At 47.1% G+C, this 19,837-nt stretch overlaps 2 protein-coding genes across 6 annotated transcripts in view; both read left to right on the top strand.

Annotated features, from left to right (window-relative positions):
• HOXA3 (homeobox A3) overlaps window positions 1–19,837 on the top strand; it is a 44,538-nt gene that overhangs the window by 16,584 nt on the left and 8,117 nt on the right. For 2 of the 5 annotated variants that reach the window (XM_065627814.1, XM_065627813.1), the window contains exon 2: window positions 12,885–12,963. The exons of 2 other annotated variants lie outside the window; for them this stretch is intronic. The gene's annotated coding sequence lies outside the window, so the exon portion shown is untranslated. Of the gene's footprint in view, window positions 1–12,884; window positions 12,964–16,844; window positions 16,956–19,837 lie in introns of those variants that run through there. One more of the 5 variants, XM_065627816.1, reaches the window with a different exon arrangement.
• HOXA4 (homeobox A4) lies at window positions 5,313–7,649 on the top strand. The gene is made up of 2 exons (XM_065627818.1): window positions 5,313–5,965; window positions 6,450–7,649. Exons 1-2 carry the CDS (start codon window positions 5,377–5,379, stop codon window positions 6,776–6,778), a joined length of 918 nt encoding a protein of 305 aa, XP_065483890.1. The 5' UTR covers window positions 5,313–5,376; the 3' UTR covers window positions 6,779–7,649.

The following is a 19,837-nucleotide window of genomic DNA, read 5'->3' as shown; positions in this document are numbered from 1 at the left end:
TTATTATATAATAACCTGCTTTAAGAGGTTTAATGTTAACCCTTCTCACTTGGCAAAATGGCAGGAAGATAAGATAGGAGTGAAGCTATTAACGCGGATATCGACTCTAGCCGCGCCTTTGTTTTTGCTCTCATTTCTGCAGCGACCGCTAAACTGTGCTTAAACAGGACACGTTGGAGATAATAAGGGTTATATGTTCGGTCCGAAGGAGCTCGTTTAAAATGCGAAGCGGTAGGGCCATGGTGTGCTACCGACGGAAAATGTTGCGGAGAAGCTGGCGCCCTGCGCCGCTCCGTGATTTGGAGGGATCTCACAGCCTTCTGGAATTACCCGAGGCAGCGGTTCCCAGCCAAATGGGGAGCAGGAAGGGTTATTTTCCCTCCTTCCACCCCCTCCCCCCCCCAAAAAAAAAAAAGTTTAGTGGAATTTATTTGCGCAGTTATTCCCACATTGCTAGGATTTTTTGTTCTTCGGTGTTGGAGCTTTAGCTCCTCGGTTAGGCGTGTCTGTAGGGAGATCTAGCCAATATTGCATAGGGAATTTCATTCTGGGGGAGATCACAGCAAACGGACTTCAGCCTGAAATTATGAGGGTGAGGGGCCGATGGAAGATATGAAAGGTGTGGAGAAGGGGACAGGGCGATGAGGAAGTCCGAGAAAGAGGGCACCTCAGCCTCATCCATGCGTAACTGCCTTCCGACCCCCAAGGCAGGAGGCTACACCGGCCTCTGTGTGGCTAGTACGCATGAATTATTTGCCAGAGACACAGCTGGATCGTGGCAGTCGAGCGCTATTTCTTGGGAACAAATATGCGAGGGGTTAGATTTCAGATTAGCCAAAGTGATTGTTGGAGATTTTGCCTAAAGTACCTGCTGAAGCCTGGAAAGTATATAATGCAAATGTTTGCTCGGCGTGCAGAAGTTGATCACAAGTTGCTGCTGTTTGCTCACTTGTAGCGAGTCCTGGCATTGCACGTTTTGGGAGCCTGCCCTCCCTGAAGATAGTATATAACCTTTCACATCCAGAGTATTTATTTCGTGTAAGAGCGAAGCCTGATAACAAGCTAAAAACCGTAGTCAAATATCTGTTTTGTTAGAGAATAGCAGGCGGATTGTTTCCAAGAATAACAATGCGTCTTTGATATACCCTGAACGAAAGCTGTTACTATAATCGGCTTACTCAAGAGTAGGTGACTGAAATACATTTGCTTCCGCACCAAGACAATTAGTGGCTCAAATCTCGTATTTTAAACCTGGTTTAGAATAAAAATATCATTGAGAATATTTTCAAATAAGTTGAAAGTGCGAGTTCGATAAATGTTGACTCTTCTGAATTATTGTTTAAATTATTCTTTAGAAAATAGGCAACAACCTGGAGCAGAACAGTTAATAATTTTAGACGAACTCTTTCTGTCCTTTCAGTCCGTGCATTCAGCACACTGCTCTCTGGCGTGGAAGGTCTGCTCAAAAGACCATTCATTTAAAATCCGGGCACAGATCACATTTTACGTGTGTTTATTTAACCGCGCCAGGACAGAGTGGAGCAAATCCCGCCAACCATTTCGTTGTTAAGAGGAGCCCCGGTGCCGGAGAAGCCACCGCTTTTACCAAATACTGAACTTGGGGCAAAATTGTGAGCATTGCCCCGGCAAAGAGCATAGGAAAGGAACGCTCTCGCCCGCGGAGGCAGGAGCAGCCTCGGGGGCTGTATCATTCCCAGGAACAAAGGAGGGAATACAGTCGATACATTCCATAACGTTTACATTTTCCCGCGATTTTTTTCTTAATTTTCCCTTAGAAGTAGTGACATGGGCAAAGCACCCCGCTATCTAAAAGACACTGTTATAGACCTTTTAGAAAAACTAAGTCCAAGGCCGAGGTGAACTTCAGGTCACCGCGTCTAACAAATATGAAAATGTCGCCTGGTGAAGGGCACGCCTTGTTATTTAACAAAGACTGTCAATGTGTAAGATTAATAAGAAACAAAATGCACACGGTGTCACTTTTCGGTCACTTTGAAACTTGGGACAGCCTCGCATTCAAGAGGGGAAAGCTGAGGCTAAATATATTCAAAATGGTTCAAACCAAATTCAAACCAGGCTGCTAGTGCGATTCTTCCTCCTCCTACCGCTCTCGGTGGAGGATGCCCAGGCACGGCGAAAGGTTGACTTGAATTATTATTATTACTATTACTATTCTTGTTATTACTATTTTCTCTTTCGAGGTAATTAGGTTTTAGCCGCGCATGTGGAGGTAGCAGTAGTTCTTGCCTGTTTCACAAGAAAATGGGGGATCTCCCCTTTCCCCCCTCTTGGGTATGTATGAGATTGGCTCTTCTGGGTGCATGGAAATTAACTTTCTTCCTCTCAACTTAATTCCAGTGGGGTCCCCATCTCCTCTTCGGCCAGTATCTGTCGGGAAACTTTCATTCCTTTATTAACTGATTAAATTTTCTTTCGCCAGTGAAATCGAGCCTTTAGTCCTTCTGGAAAAATAAGGGACCTGGCCTATTTTTACTCTCCTTTTCTTTCTTTGAGGGCTTAGGATGATGCTACAAGTTTGTTAAAGGGAAGTTCCGGGGGAAAAAAAAGGGTTTCTGAGATTGTTTATTACAGCCATAAATCTTGCAGTAAAACGTCGAAATGGCCGTGTGCAAGATAACACTTGGTGGTCTTGGCTGGGTTCTTGTTTATGATAACAAAACCACGAAGACATGGAACAGGCCTTTTGGAGGTCCTGTCTCAGCACATCTTCGCAGACTAATAGAACCGCACGAAAAAAACAGACTTCAGCTGGGCAGCTCAGGTCACCTTGCAGATTTACAGTCATATACAAAATTGCATCCTTCTCTCTGTAAACGAGTGCTAGCGCCCCACAGTAGAAAGAAACCCAGCGAAACAAGTATACTTTGAGATCTAATCACGGTAAATAATACGAAGCAGAGCCTGGTTAGCTCTCCCAATATAGCGTTGAGCTTACAAACTGGAGACACCACTTTTCGTTGTGTTTTACCGCGGCTTGGGAGCCTGGCAGCCTGCTGTACTGCCCTGGCCACAGTGCCTCAGGACTTATGCCGAGGATAATATTTACGATAACCCAGTGTAATTCATCTGGTGCTGGCCGGCAGGTATTTGTACGTCTGTGTCTGTATGTGTGCATGGATCTCTTTATGCCGCGAAAATGCTCACTGTTCTTGGTGAAATTTGGCAATCTTTTATTTTTTTATAATCATGTAGGTGGGAGATTTATTCTTTTACAATAGGAGTTGCTGTGTTGTTTTATTTTTTTAAATATAAATAAAACAATCTCCTCTTTCCTGTCAAGTGTGTGTTGTTAAACTGTTGCGGCTGTCTCTGTGTGCGTGTGTGTAACCGCATTTCCTCTCTATGCAGAGTAAATAGAGAAACTTATCTGCTAGCCCAGTTAAAGAGTTCCATAGATGTGTTGTTGGAAATGAGTAAGTAAATGTGTTTTAACTCTCTTTACAAATTAGACATTCGATAGGAGGAGGAAATGAGTGATTGTTTAGATAAGTACCCCAGTATATCCAAGTGTTGGAAGCGTTCTAACATATTACAAGCAGCCTGCAACGTTCGTGCGTGCGTGTGTGTGTGTATAAAATATAAATCGATACGATGTGTGTCTTGTTAGATAGAATATATATTCAAATAGAATTTTATTGCATGTATCCATTATCTATAAAACTGCAAAGGACAATAATCTGAATTTAAACCAGGGTAACTGTTAATGTAATATGTTTAGGAGGGCAAGATCTAAAACGTATCATATTTACGCTTGATATATTAGATGTATTTTCCCATACCAGCAGATTAGATTACCCACTCAGTAATTATATTCTCGAAGGGTGCGGTAAATATTTCTATGGGTTTATATGCTTTCCTGAAAAGGAAAAAAAAAATCCGAAAAGTTCCCTTCTAACTCCGAATGTACCGGACTAGCTGACGTTCAATTAGTATTTTGCTCCTCAGAATAAGAGCGTAATTAGTTTAACCATCAAATTTCAATTACCTAAGGTCAGGGCGGTTGCCTCTTTTCCCTCTGAGCTGCAAATATCGTTAACAGTCTCAGTTTTAGCAATGCAGAAGTGCCCGAGTGCCCTCTCCCCTCTACGCCAGGGTTTGCGAGTTATTTCTGCGAAGGTGCTAGAGATTTCTCGTGGAAATGAAAATTAAGAAATAAACCCAAGACGAGGCATACCAAACCGATGGACTTAAATTCGTAGTTTGGAAACCGCTCCTTCGCGGGGAGGGATGCTCGCAGTGAGCCTCGCCGTCGCCGGTAGGAAGTATTTTATACCGTCTTGTCCCCGTTCCTCTCCCTCCCTTCCCCCTCTCCTCCCCGTTATTTTCAGGCACGCTACATCCCTCACACTCCGCAAGCCACTCGAGGACTCTCCTCGGCCTCCCCGCCGCCTTCATACTAACTTTGGCATCTATTCCTCCGGTTAGCACGGCTTCAAAGGTGCAAAAGGCTAGTCCCAGAGCTCCCGGCCGCCCGTGGTCCGCAGCGGCGGGGCGCTGGGGGCATCCCCCGCAGTGCTGCCCGTGGCCTGTGCCCAGCAGCCGCTGCCGCCCTCTGCCTGTGCGCAGCCCCGGCTCCAGACATTTGGAGATGGGCTTGTTTGAAAGGATTGTGCAACGCCTTGTGCAACGCCTGCCTCCGTCTGCACCACGCAGCTGGGCTGCGCTCCGCTTCCTCGTCCCGCTTCCTACGCTCTCTCGCGGGTGAACGGAGGAACAAAAAGTGCTGGGGAGTTGTGGGGGGGCGGGCAAAGACTGTCAGAGCTGGATTAGTTTTATCTCGCTTGACACCGCAACTGCCGGACGCGGCCCGGGCCGGCGGGCGGGAGGAGCCGGGGATGCTGGTGAGGAGCGGACAGGGGGCGCGGGAGGCCGGCGGCCCCCGGCGGGGCGCTACCTCGGCGAGCAGCCGCCGTCCGGGGAGGAGGAGCGGCGGCAGCAGCCTCTGGGAGAGGCCCCCGCGGTGGGTCCGCTGGCGCGGAGCTGCCCCGCGGCCGCTCGCCCTCCTTCCATTTCCTGATCCGGGGTCCGCGGCCCCGCGCCGTAATTGGTGATGGTGGTCAGGTGGTGATGGGGGGCGCAGGGGGGGGGGGGTGTGCGGGTGTGTGTTGTGTGTGTTGTAGGCGCTCCAGGGGTAGAAAGAGAGGAAGGGAGGGGAGTGCGGCGGGGAAAGGGGGGGGGGAGCTGAAGGCCCAAACTTTGGCAGCGGCGAGCACTTGACAGCAGCGGGAGGGGGAGAGGGAGGGAGGAGAGGGAGGGGGAGAAGGGGAGGGGCCTCACCGAGCCCAGAAAAACGACAACGCGAGAAAAATTAGTATTTTTGCACTTCACAAATTAATGACCATGAGTTCGTTTTTGATAAACTCCAACTACATCGAGCCCAAATTCCCTCCCTGCGAGGAGTACACGCAGCACAGCGGCAGCGCCGGCAGCTCCGCCAGCTACCATCCGCACCACCCGCACCCGCACGCCCCGCCGCCGCCGCCGCCGCCGCCGCCGCACCTGCACGCCGCGCACCCGGGCCCGGCGCTACCCGAGTACTTCCCGCGACCGCGCCGGGAACCGGGCTACCAGGCTCCTGCGGCGCCGCCAGGGCCGCCGGGGCCGCCTCCCGAGGCGCTCTACCCCTCGCAGGCACCCTCCTACCCCCAGGCGCCCTACAGCTACAGCAGCGCCGGCAGCGCCGCCCCGGGCCCCGAGCAGCCGCCCCCGGGCGCCTCGCCGCCGCCGCCCGCTAAGGGCCACCCCTGCCCGCCCCAGCCCCTGCTCCCAGGCCATGCCCTGCAGCGCCGCTGCGAAGCGGCCCCCGCCGCCGGGACCGGCACCGGGCCCGGCTGCCCGATGCTGCCCGACAAGAGCCTGCCCGGGCTGAAGGGGAAGGAGCCGGTGGTCTACCCCTGGATGAAGAAGATCCATGTGAGCACGGGTGAGTTGCCCATGCCAGGGGGAGGTGGGGAAGCGCCTGCAGAGGAGGGAATGGGGGAGGGTGCTCCCGGGGCCGGGATGGGTCGTTGCGTGTGTGGCTTTTTTTTTCACCCCCCTTCCTTCTCCCTCCGCGTTTCCTAATAAAAAAAAAAAAAGTGAGAAACCTTTTGTATCCGGGGTCCTTTATCAAAAGATTTACGAGACGCCAAACTGTTAGGGCAGTAATTATAGCCCCCATAAATTTAATTGCCCTGCAGTGGCTCTGGGCCATGTGTCTTTGAAGCTTTTCTTCTAACCCAAATGCCCATCACCATTTTTTATTGCTCCTCGATTGTCCCCACTGTCGATAGGCTGTGAAACAATTTTTCTTGCCGTTTATGTATCTTACGTGAACCTGGTGTCAAGTTATTATATAATGATTATGTTCCATCGCTTCCCCCCCTCCTCTTTTATTTCCCCTTCGCGTGTGTGTGTGCACGTTTCAGTCAATCCCAATTACAACGGAGGGGAGCCCAAGAGGTCTCGTACTGCCTACACCAGACAGCAGGTCCTGGAGCTGGAGAAGGAGTTCCACTTCAACCGCTACCTGACCAGGAGGCGACGCATCGAGATCGCTCACACCCTCTGCCTCTCCGAGCGCCAGGTCAAGATCTGGTTCCAGAACAGGCGCATGAAGTGGAAGAAAGACCATAAACTGCCTAATACAAAGATGCGCTCCTCAAACCAGTCCACACTGAGCCAGCAGTCCAAAGCACAGACACAGGGCCACCCCCATCCGCTCGATGGGGCTACACCCAACGCAGCCGCGCTATAAATACGGTTATTATTTTTTTAAAATATATAAATATATATATTTACCTATCTATTGGGGTTTTCCAGCTGCCCCGTGATGGAGGCTGGCCGTTTGGACCAAACAACTGTATAAAACAAAACAGGAGCAGGAAAGGAAGACGAGACGTGCCCAAGAACGGGCACATGTTTAAACCAAAACCCGGACGATTGTCTACATTGTATATAGATAATGGTTCCATGCCCATCATTTTTTTTCTATTTATGGAAACGCTGTCTTGCCCTCGGTGTAAGAGAGGGCTGGATGCTGTCACGGACGAATTCTCTGTACCTAAGACGGACTCTATTTTTTTTTTTTTGAGAGAACACTTTAAAAAATAAAAGACGGTTAAAACAAAGAACTCGTGAGACACTTGTGTAAGGTATTGACTTGAATAGCGCTGTTTCGTGGCGTGTTTGTGAATTCCCGTTGGTGTGAGAGTGCGCACACACATATGCACACACAGCAACACGGGAGAGAGAACGAACAGGTCCCCGAGAGGTTAAAGACTTACGAAAAATGTCCCCTTACGCTGTCTAAAGGAAAATGTGTTATGTATCAAAGGTAACTTAACTGGTTTTAAGTGTAGCCCCTGCAGTAGCTGTGATCTCTTAGTTTTTCTCCACATTCCCTATTGCATTTATTTAAAAAAAAAATGCTATAAAGGCTGTTGCTGTCTTCATATTTGGCACGGTCTAAATCGTTTGGGTCCATGTACAATTGTGGATTTTTGGTGTAATGTATAACAGTGCCAAATGCTGATAATAAAGATTATTCTGTACAAATAATTAAACGCTTGAAACACAAGTCCACTCAGTGCTATTTCATCCACCTTGTGCTTGGCTGGTATTGGCACCAGGAATGGAAAACAACGGTTTAATGTACTGTTTTAACTGGGATTCTTCTTGTCAATAAGGTAATGGTTACTTTAAATAGAGTGCAAAACGTCCTGACTACTAGTTGTCTGGCTGGGAAAAAGAGCGCTCTAAGACGAGGAAAGGTCTTGCTTCATTGTATAGGTGAGTGGTATTCTCTTCAGTGGGTTTATAGCAGAATTAGTCCGGCTCTCAATCGCGGTCCATACAACTATTTTCAGTTGTGTTACAGAGAAACTGAGTTTCTACTGAGAGCCAATAAGGTCCCATGACGGGTTTTGCTGGAGGAGAAGTCACATATGCTCCCCATGATAACACGTTAAATCTTTAGCCAGTCGTGATTTATTCGTTCTTTTTCACCCGATTATGATTTCTCAGTTGGCTAGCACTTTTAAAGGGGAATACATGGGCGGAAACCTAAGGTTTCTCTAAGCTGCCTTTTCTGTTTAATTTTATTTTCTTTTTAAAGACTATTTCGAAATGCGTTGAGAAAGCCTCGGCAGAAAAACGAATTTGGGTACAACTTCAAGAGGTTTATTTGACCGAGACTGTCGAAACGACCGTGACAAAATGGGGTTCGCATGGTTCCAGCTCAGGCTGCACAGGCAATGTGGAGCTGCTAATGGAGACCCTTGCTCAGTGCTTCCACAACAGAGAGGAGCACTGAGAGGGGTACGAAAAGGCTTGTAAAGGAGATCAAGTCCTAGTAAATCTTCCAGGGAAGGCCTGAGGCCAAGACTTATTTACTTACCCAAATATATCGAGAGAGGTTTTTGGAATCAATGCTCCTCTTCGTGTGAGTGAGGCAGCCAGGACCGAGTGCATCATCATCATCACCCCCTGGGTGAGGTAGCACCAGGCCCCAGTGGCATTGTCAGCATCCCTGCCTGGCCATGGAACAGGGATCGCCGGGGAGAAAAATGTAACGTGCCACTGGCAGAGCACGTTCAGAATCAGAGAGGTGGCGGCTGTAAACAGTCTCAGCAAACACTGCTGTCTCCAAATCTGACCGAGGAGCAGGCCTGAAAAGTCCGCTCCCACTCACATACTGCTGTTTACTAGATCTTGAATTGCCAGTTGCCTCCTTATAAAGGGAGAAAAATATAGCTGTAAGTAAGGTAACTGCTATCCGCAAGGGCTTAACTCTTCTTTTTGTTTATTGCTTGAGAATCCCTCAAATTATTTAGAGCCAAAATTAGCACAACGGAGCAAAATTCCAGCTGAAACGAATTAACTGGCAATGCAGGATTTGTTTAATGTGCAGCCTATGCGTATAAACCTAGTTTGCTCCCATTGTAAAGAGAAATGAAATCACGCTGCAAATAGCAATTTTAGCGAGAATCATTAATCACCTCCTACAATAAATACTTCTTTGTAATTCAACAGCGGTTCTGAAAGGCATTCTCTTGGAAAAGTCTGTGAAGACGCAAAGGATTTTCCGGGGAAAGAAAAAAAAAAAAAAAAGGTCATGTGTAAAGACACAGCATCTTGGCTATCCGCTAAAAAAATGTACACTCTCTTGCTGGAGATTGAACCGCGGACTGCAAAATACCCCATGGCAGATTTTCGTCGTTTAAGGTAAATTTTCCTTTCTCTCTCCTTCCCCCTCAGCCTCTGCTGGGAGCGGGACACTGCTCCCGAGCTGAGAGCCCTCTGCTCCCCGTCCGATACCGCCCGTCTTTACAATAACTTCGAAAATTACATCGTCCAGTTTAAATTCTCGCATTGTGCTCCCTTTGCTAAGGCAACCGGGAGTTCACCGAGAGGACAAATTTTCTATCCCATTAATTGTTTTTTTTAGAGGAGCAGACTGACCCTTCAAACCCTTGACCTTTAAAGACAGTATTCTTTTTAATCCGGCACTTGGACCTAAATGTCTCTTTCCCCCCTCCCTCTCTCCCGCTCTCTCTCACACACGGATTTATCTGCTCTGGACACAAAGGCAAGCGCGGCCCAAAACGCTGGAAGTGGAAGTTTGTCAATATTTCAAAGAAAGACCAAATCAACTCGGAGTCAATTTGCTGGCCGCAGGGAACGCCACGCCGTTAACCCCGTACCCACCTCCCCTCCACCCACCAAGAAAAATGCTCCTTTTCCCACATCCCCCTCCTCGTCTCTCCTGCAAGCTCTTGCTATACCCGGTGTTTTATTACACGGGGAACTCAGCTGTGACAAGCGCCTTGTGGTATTTAATAACTAGAGCCATCTTGTATTGGAGGATTACCCAACCCAACGTTGGGACTTCTTTTTTTTTTTTTGTTTCTTCAGGGTGCTTGCCGTCCCGTGGCGTTCTTTCCCGGTGTTTGTAAACGAGAAAGGGGTGGGGGAGCCCTCACACAGGCAGAAATCTTGGCAGTCTTGTCATGAAACTCCGGGCCCCCCCTCCAGCCCCTCCTGCCCCGCACTGGGGCTCGATCCGGGCGGCCCCGGGCCCGCCCTCCGTTCCCACACCTCCACCGGAGTCGACCCGGCGGCGAGGCCCCGGGGGCCCTCGCACGTCGCGGCCCTGGGGAGCAGGAGGCTCTTGCCGGGTCCGCAGCCGCACGGCCTGGCCGGACCACGGCGCGCTGGGACTCCCCGCGGGTCGCCCCGGCGCCGTCCCCTCGGACGCGGCGCTGCGCGGCGCCCAAGTCCGGCCCACGCGTGTCCTGACGGGGCCCGGGCTCCACGCGTGGGCAGGGGAAACTCCGTAGCCACCTCCCCCCCGGCCCTGGGCACCTCTTCTGACTCTGCCCGGACCCGCGGACAAGCAGTACTGACCCGCGGAGAGCAGCCCGGGGGATGCTGCCCCTGATGGTTCCTTGTCCCTCTGCCAGCAGCTCTCAGAGCCCCCCCAGCCGCTGCAGACAATGGGGATCTGGGTCCAACTGGTTAATTTAGGGGTCTGGTGGGAAGAGAAGTGCAAAGCTTCCCCATCTCGCTGTACAGAGTGGGACAAACCCGTGTTATTAATGCCCAAGCGTTCTCCCTAGAAACTGAGGAGCTGTCAAAGCTAGCAGAGATTAGGAGACCCAAGTACGAAGATCCCTGCGCTCGCAGATAAAGGTGTTGCGTCTGTTCTGGGGAGATATTGAAATTTTAATCTTTAGGGTCACGTGATTCATTAAATAATTAATGCAGATAGTCAGGAATGGATCTGTGGCCGTCAGTCCTCACTAGGAGTGATTCTCTCAGAAGTGAAACTCAATTCCTTATTACTGGAGTTTGTTTTTCTTTCTTTCCTTTTTTTTTTTTTTTTTTCTTTTTCCTTTCCCTTTAAAAAACCCACCTGATTTATCTTGAAAGATTCTAAACTTCTTAAGCAAGCAGTAGGGTCTGTGTTGGTAAGTAGGTAGTGTGTATTTCTAGCTTGATGACTTTAATTGTTTGTGCTTGCTTTGTCTGCTGAGCATTTGCTTAACAAGTTTAATATTTAGAAATGTTAAATCTTTGTTTTAGCTGCCTTGTGGTCACATTACGGCTTTTGGTGATTAAGTGTCACCGAGGCAGACACATTTGATAATGTTCTAATTCACACTGTGGAAGGCTGGGTGCCACAGTGCAGGAGGACCTGCTTTGTTCAATTTTCCTGGCGTTAATAAATCACCGGCTCTTAATGCAGGGCCAAAAAAGCAATGGAAAGGCAGCGAGCATTGTAAAGGAAAAGTCATAGGCAAATTTCTCTATGACTCATTAGTCTGAACGATTTATGCACGAACTTAAAGTGCCGCAATGAATATTAGAGTTTGGATAACGACAAATTTTTTAAAAAATCATAGGGTTTGTAAAGCGCTTTATTGCTACTTAGCAACTCTTTCAAGAAGCAACACAGTTTAAAGGACTGTGGCAGTGTAAAATATGGTGGCGTGACTTAATAGCTCCAAAATAAATAACAGAAAGTCCCTGCCACCATTTTCAGATACACGCTCCATATTTAACACGAGTGGGGCAACCCAGTCACGACACGCTTGATCGATGATTATTGCCGTTTGTAACATGACTATTGATTAGGGATCAAAACGGTTAAGGTATGAGTTTGAGACTAAAATGCCAGGGGGTTCCCCCTGGCTGCAGCCGAGTGGAGCGAAAGGTAGATCTGAGAATAACCCCAGGCAGCAACGCCCGGGCTCTGCGATTGCAGATTGAACTTTCAATTTTCTTTTGTGTTTGCCAGTAGATTTTAGCAGTCAGCGCTCTGAAATTTATGAGACAGCAATAAACAGCTTAGTAGGCTATTATTGCATGATTTTATGTACACTAGAGTTCAACACCAAATTTAAAATTATTAGAGTAATTATGGAACTACTAAATTACCAAAGCAAAGTCTCTGCTCGAAAAGTTCTCCCAAGACAGACTTAATATTTCCAAGGCTCAGATGACACCCTTCCGCAAGAACTGTTATTTAATTATTAGCATTTACATTTACTGACAATTTTAAGATGCGTTAGATGGCTTTTACTAGCGAGAATGAATACGGGGGGTACATTATTATATCTGACAAATTCATATGTAAACATGATTCAGTAAGTGGCATGCGAATAATCTGACTATTGTCGTTTTGGATTGTGCAATATTGTTTATTTTAGGGGAAGAGAAGCCGTCTAGTTATTTTCCCCTCCCTCAATGGCATTCAGGGTGTTTAAAAAAAAAAAAAAAGGAGAAAAGAGAAACGGCTTTGGGCCCGATCCCGCCTCACTGAGGTAAATTGTTAGTCTCTTACTGAGCTAGTGGTGGCGGGATCGGGCTCCGGCTAACCGTTTGAATAAAAGCCCAACCACAATACGCCGCGCATTTAAACTGGAACCCTTTCCGCATTTTATTCAGCAGAGATGAACACCACGAGTTGTGTTTAATGTCTGTTCTTGATTAAATGATCCTAAACAAAGGTTTCCCAGAGGAAAATAAAGCAGACATTCATGTAACAAGAGTTTGGAATGACAATATTTCCAAACACTTGGAGACAGAAGGCATAGCTGTCTACGGGTAAAAAAAAAAAAAAGAAAATAAAAGAAAATAAAAGAAAAAAAAAAAACAACAACCGCACGCTTTTATTTCTCAGCTCCCCGTGGTCTTCACCCGGGTGGGAACCCACGCCGAGAGCTCGCGCCCAATCCATCCCTGCCCGCCCTGCTCCAGGGCTCTCCCAGCGCACTCGGTAAACCATGTATTGCCTATGAAGGAGCAGAACACCTCCCCCTGCACTCCTCGGTAAGGCACTGTTTGTTGCTTGTTTACAGGGAGACCCGAAAAAAAGCCGCTCGGCTGGGGAGGTGGAAACTGGGAGCTCTTCAGCCCAACTCTACGCAGCTGGAGGAGGTAAGAGCCGGGCAGCGCCCAGGCTGCCGGCCGCTGCTTTTGCGTCCATCGTAGCTGTAGGAAAGCCATTTGCCTAGTACCTGCATGCACAACAAGCCTGCTGGAATGAGATTTTTTTGTTGTTTTGATAAATATTTAACCTAGCTGGAATTTTTTTTTCTGGATTGGTTCTATTCGTCTTCCGTGGGTGGTGAATGTGCGTGTCTGGGCAGACAAAGAAGTGTACGGGACCTGAGTGATCGCCATCCTTATAAAGGCAAGTGGGACAGGAAGGATGCAAAGTCATTTGAAGAGCGAAAGAGGTTGAGAATTTCTTTGTCCATTCTTAGCTCCTTCTCAAATCAAAGGCGTAAGGCGAGGGAGAGCGGGTCGGAGCCATCTCGGTGTTGAATAGCTTATCGCGGCTTGTTTGTTTGCCTCCTCCTCCAGGAGTTCCGCAGCCAGTCCTTCAAACGTGGAGTGCATGTGGGGATGTTAGAAAACGTGATTTTGTTTGAGTGCACGCACCGGAATGGCTCGCAGATAAGTTTCGGGTATTTGTCTGTCCTGGCCCGCTTTGCACCGGGCGGAGGTCCGGAGTTCGGTCGTTCAGAGTTTCTGGAGCCCTTGATGAGCTTGGTCCTTTGGCAGGAGAAATGTAATGCTTTTCCTAGTGACCATTTTCTTATGCCGGCCGCCGAGAGGGGAGGATTACAGAGAATTAGCTCAAATTCCTGCTAGACTTACCTGCTTATTTTTGGACGCTGATGTACAATTAGTGTATTTTACTACTTTTTAAAAGCGGCCATAAATTACAGGACTACAAGGGCTCTTTGTGTCGGCTTAATGGGCTGCTTAAATCTTAACTACAAAAAGGCGCTGCAAACGTCTATTCACGCTTGTGTTAGAAAATTAAAAGCGAAAATACGGCACGAAGGAACCTTCCTCTGGTGGCATGTACCCACAGCATTGCGTGCAGAGATATTTGGGATTCCTTAACGGACCAAACACTGTCAGACTCAGCTGACTCAGAGCAGAACTTCTCCCACAAGGGCACAGTCGATAGCTCTATTCTTTTTATCTGCTTGGAAATGATCAAAGACCAACTTCATCTCTATCAGTCGCACAGATGTAGGTAAACAGCTCTGCGCCTCAGCAGATTTCAAATCTTTTGAGGAAGCGAGGAAACAAATACTTCTATCCTACTTATATTCTCCACATGAGAGTGATGGGCTTACCTCTTAACAACTGTCATAAAAGTAAACTTGAAAGTCAGTAAAATTTTAAAATCGAATTATATTGAAGGTAACTTTCAATAGCATTAATGCTAAGAGTGGCTATTGATGCCAGAGCTGACACAAAGGGTCCCTCTTAATGAAGGCACGTTATGAACTCAGATCTGTTTGTTGTTACTGAGCCTGGAATTTCAGCTCAGGTCGAAGCCATGTGTATAAAGCACAGAAAAATCAGTAGCAGACCTACTGATAAACTCCACTTTTTTTTTCCTGCTAGAAGCCGTGTTTCAGGGCTCAAAATCATCGAGGTAATAAAACACTATGTTGAATACCCAGAAACAGGAACAAAGCAATATATGCGGTGGCGGGGCAAAGCTAGTGTCTGCGACTCGCAAGATCATTTGAATTTGTATTTGAAAACTCGTAATCACGATACTAGAGCAAAGAAATCTTTATCCAAAATCGGCGTAAGGGAATAATTTTCAGCTGCGATCCAGGACAGCATAAAGTTAGGCAGACTCCCCCTTCAGCATCCCAAAGTATACCCTGAGGAAAGTATTCACACGTCAAGAAGTTACTTTTCTTAAGAATTAATTAGTTTTCCCACTACATACAAGAAGTTAATTGTTAAACAGTAGTTTTAGCATTAACTCGACCATTATTACTAATAAAGATGTTCATAGAAACAGGGTTTTGAAGCCAATAGCCATAGCTAGCGTTAAGGCATTTAAGTTGACTTATGATTGTGATTTATGGCTTTTGTAGTTTCTATTTGCTCAGGACTGTAACTTCTAAAGCCATCTTTCTGCTTTTGACGCAAAGCAGTCGATAACTTTTTACAACAGCCCCAAGAAAGACCTTTTTTCAACATCTGCTCCATTCCCCATTAATTTCAGTTTCATTGCTGCAGAAGAACTTCTCTGTGTGTTTCTCTTATGGGATCTAAATGCTGCGTATTTAAAAGAGCCGTGAATCCATCTCGAGTAAATATCAGCCTTGGTTTACTTTGAGTACGAGGGCTGTGGAGTTACCAGTGGTGCTGCTGGTTACAGAATTGGGCATGGTGTGTGTGGGTAATGCTCTCTCTTTTTCAAAGGTATATAGTTTTTATCCCAGTTCTTAGTGAGGGATAATGTATGTATACTCTGCTACTAGCTTAGTCACTTCCACATGAAAAATTGCAAATTCTTCCTCTGTTGTAATGTCACGCTGACTTTGCTTCTATGTCTGCTACTATGCACTGTTACTGATGGGTTTAAATTCCAGTGGCCCACTTTTACAATCCAAGTGAGAGTATATAAGCCTTGCCCATAACACTAAAAATCACCTTTAAAGGGAAACTCCTTCCATTCTGTTCAACGAATTGCAGGTGGAACAGTAAGGGAGGATATGCAGTCAGTTGAAAGTTTTCTTCGAGCTCATGGGGGATGGTGGCAAGAATTAGACAAGGGTATATATGTCATGATCCAAACTGCTGGAGTCACAGAACTGGACCAGGAAGACGTTAAAAATGTGAACTATCTGATTTTCTTTGGCTCCTTCCAGAAAAGTTACGTGAGTTGAGGGTTTCTTTTGTTTGTTTAGCTTATTGTGTCAATAGCACAAGTCAAACAATCTTACAGGGAACGTACACAGGCGAAGCTGCCTGGCTCGGAGGCCGTGTACAACTTTGCTCTTTTCTTTTTTTTTTTTATTTTTTTTTTCCCCTTAGGCAGAAAGCTCCCCCTCCCCATTTTTCTTTCTTTCCTTCTTTTTTTTTTTTCATCGTTAGAAACCTATAATTTTGTGCATCACTCAAACTAGCTGTATAGGAAATGCGTAAGCACAGGTTTAACAGCAAGGTCCCAAAAGGTTTTGCAAAATTCGGAGCCACGCCAGTGAAGGAAGGTGTATTCTCCATAGTGTGTTACATGGACAAAAATCAACTAGCTTCTTAGAAGAGACTCTTTTTTGCCTTTGTCAGGTAATTATAGGTCTTTTTGGTTTCTACAGGAGCCCTGATGTAGCGTGTGGGAGTTGAGCAAGCCCTGTACAATGGCAGGGCAGAGGCGGCTGGGGGTGGGGGGAAGGCTCCTAATCGTCCCATTTAGAAGGGGTCTGGAAATAATAGTATTAAGATTTGGGCTTTCTTCGGGGGTTGCAGAGGACACGCGACGTGGAGCAGAGTGGCGGGCCTGAAAGCAAATGCCGGTTAATTAGACTAAGTATCGAAGTGCAGCGTAATCCCATATTATGAGAAAAAACTCCTCTTACCTTCCAGTGGGCTTTGTATAAAGAAATATTGGTGTGGGCAGAAGAAGAATCGAACCAATCTTCCCCCCCAGTCATCTCTACCTCTTGGACGTTGTTGATGTTTTGTTTGTTTGTTTGTTGCTTTTTCTTTTTTTTTTTTCCCCCCTTCCCTTAAAACTCTTCTTTAACATATTGGGTTAAGGCTTTCAAAAGCAAAGGCTCGCGCTAAGAAACCCTGTTCCTTCAATGATTCCCTATTTCAAATAAAAGGATTTAAGTTGACGTATGACCACGTGAGCACATAATACAGCGCATTATTGTGGCATTTGGAGTGGAGACCCGGTCTGGCTCCGTCTGCGATTACGCTTTTCCAGTTTCTGTTCAGAGCAAGCACTGCTTTCTATTTTTTTTTCCTTTCCTCCTGCCCCCATCACCGTCCCCGCAAGAGCTGGCCATTTCGCTGACAGCTTTCGTTCCTTATGGAAAGGTTATTGTCGAGCCGAGAGGACGAAATGCTTCGTTAGAAAGGATGGATTTTATTTTAAGGTATTTCCGTTGATTGTTCATTTATGTGGTGAGTTATTGCTGTTCGAGGCAAAGGTCAGTAGCAGAGGCTGGAGTGAGTGCATGTGTGTGCGGGCGGGTGTGTGTGCACCCGGAGCCAGGCTGCTTCCCCCTTTGTTTCAATTTGCTGCGGTAAATATTCAACTCTCCCCTCGCAGCGAGCAGAACAGGGAGAGTTTGCTTCTTTATTTATTTTTCTCCATAGAGATCCCACGCTGCTGTTGATGGCCAGCTGCCTCCGCTCCAGCCCCTCGATTGCCATCTTATCGTTATTTATGATCGGCTAGAGATGGGAAGCTTCTTTTATGGTCGTGTTTGGATTTTTTTCCCCCTTAAATTTATTTATTATTTTATTTTATTCGTTTGTTTGTATGTTTATTTATTTACGTATTTAGGGAAGTCGGATAAAAGGATGCGGGGGGGTGCGGAAGGGATGCTCCTCGGTCGGGGTTGTGCTCGAGTGTGCGGCGGCGGCGGTGGTTGTTGTTTTAAGGGTGTTTGTTCGGCCGCTGCCGCTCGGTAAATCGATGAGTATGCGATCGTGCTGCCATTTTATTTATGATACTTCACTGGTACTTTGTTTACCCTGCGCGGAGGGCTGCATGGGCGCTCTGCTCTGTGGCAAAGGTTCCCTTTCCTAAATGAGCCAAGGGGCTTCTCTTTATTTCTCCTCGGTGAGAAGGAGCTGAACCAAGAGCCAGTCATGGCTTCTAACGGTAAATCAGCCTTGAAAATGTGGGGTTTTCCCTCTCTCTCTGAATGGGAGTCTGGAAAGCGAGAATAAAAAGTGGAGGAGTGGAAATTATTCTATAGGAGAACATATTCTAGTCCTAAATTAATACCCATACCGTCGATGACATAAATATATATATCCGTACGTATAAATATGTAAGTACATGCATATAGTTGTAGATAAGTGTGCGTAGCTATAGGTAAAGAATGTACTTTAAATGACGGAAATGAAATATTACTTGGCTATCCAAGGAGGGCAAAATGCTGTATAAAACGACCTTTCCCCGGTGTGTCCCGGCTTTGGAAAAGGTCGGAGCGCTGGGGCTCACTTTCTCCCTGTTCACTCTGCATCTCTCGCCTATTCCTGCTGTACCATTTTGTGCTCAGTTACAGGGTGCTTGTAATTACTCATCTTCTAAGAGGTCAGAAAGAGTGGGAGAGGGGAAGAAAAGCGAACGATGGTAAAAGTCTACTGAAAACAAACAAGGTTATATCCACTCGGAGCTATTCGCGGCCCTTCTGCAGAAACCTGCAGGGAGAATATGTTGGGGCTATTTTCTCGCTTTCCTGCTCTTTAAGCCTCCTGCTCTTTAAGCCTCTCTCAGAGCAGAACTGACCCCAATAAATGCTATTTCGCCTCCTCGCCATACTGAAATATGTCGTCGTTTCTTAAACCCGGGGTCCCTCTCCCTTCGCCGAGGGGAGGAGAGGTGTTTCACTCCCAACTGTGTGTCTAAAAGCCAAGGTTGGCTTTGCCGTATTTTGAAATGGGCCAAAACGCGCCTCAAAAGTAAACTGCAGGATTTAATTGCAGCTCAATTACTTGGCAGCGTTTCCTCTGATTTATGACCCAGTTCGGATGCTTATGGACCCAGTTCGGATGCATATTGACCCAGTTAAAACTCTCATAAATAATACAGTTCTGCTCTAGAGCAAAAGAAAGCAAGAAGAGTTTTGGAGAAGAGGAGGATTTCGGCGAGTTGTGTAAATAACCTCAGTCTACTGAGCAAATAGCAAGAGTTCGTTGCCATTCTTTAGTGTTAGATGGTATAAACAATAATTCAGATTAACCACAGCCTGATTCGATAGTCCAGTCCTTCTCTAAGGCAGCTGATATCCCCTCCTAACTCTCTAACGACTTAGACAGGCACCACTTCCAGAATTGGCCCCCTTCTCCAGCAAAAACTCGCCTTGCCATTTCATCCCGAAGAGATGCCCCCAAATCAGCCTTGAATTATGGTGCTGCCTGCTTCCATTTCAGAGCATCCAAGGACAAAGCGTTTTGCAGGCACTATTTTATTCGGATACTAAGAGTAATTCCATGAAAAGCGGGGGAAGTCCCGTGAAGTGGGACCCTTCGGGAAGACAAGGCAGCTCATTTCTGCCCCGAGAATCAGCCCCAAATGCTGCCGATCTCTCCCCGAGCTGAGCCCTATCTCTCTCTGCGGAATGGAGCAGAAAGAAAATATTCGGCCTCTGGGAGGGAAAGGCAGATAAAAGCAGCGGGGATCTGTGCGTTGGGACACTTATCCCGGCATCATAAGAGATATTTAAAAAAATAATCATCTTCTCATGTTTAAAATGACCTCTTTGGGGAGAGAGGGGGCGTGGGGAAACGGGACTACTACGCGAAATCTCGCAAAATACTCTTTGCAGGCAGTAAGACGAATGGAGGAAACACTTCAGTATTCCTATGAACCACTTCGGTTCTCACGATTTAAGTCCATTGCAAATCCCTCCAGTTGTAAAAAGACCCCCTCCCCCCGCCCCGTCTCCGCTCTTAAATACAGACATGTAGTCAGAATATCCCGCTGGAGATCGCTTCAAAGTTCAAACGCGCTCCTAGGAAAAGATCGCCCAGGTTTTGGGCAGGGCTCCCCAAACCGGCAGGCTCCCCGGCGTCCGCAGGTTTCCGAAGTCTTCAGCTCTCTCTCCCTTGCCAAATCCTTCTCTCCAGTCCGGGGGGCTCCGTCGGGGCGCAGAGCTGCCTCTCGTTATTTGGCCGGGCAAGAGGGCGAATGGCAGATCAGCAGTTTCAGAAGAAAGTGTGGGGTTGATTATTGACTAAAAAGACCTTTTTTTCTTCCGATGCGACATTCAACGGGTTGTTTGAAGCAAAACGCATACGCGGG

This window comes from Caloenas nicobarica, chromosome 2 (genome assembly GCF_036013445.1).
Source record: "Caloenas nicobarica isolate bCalNic1 chromosome 2, bCalNic1.hap1, whole genome shotgun sequence".
NCBI classification, from domain to species: Eukaryota; Metazoa; Chordata; class Aves; order Columbiformes; family Columbidae; genus Caloenas; species Caloenas nicobarica.
This window is presented reverse-complemented; position numbering and strand designations above follow the sequence as displayed.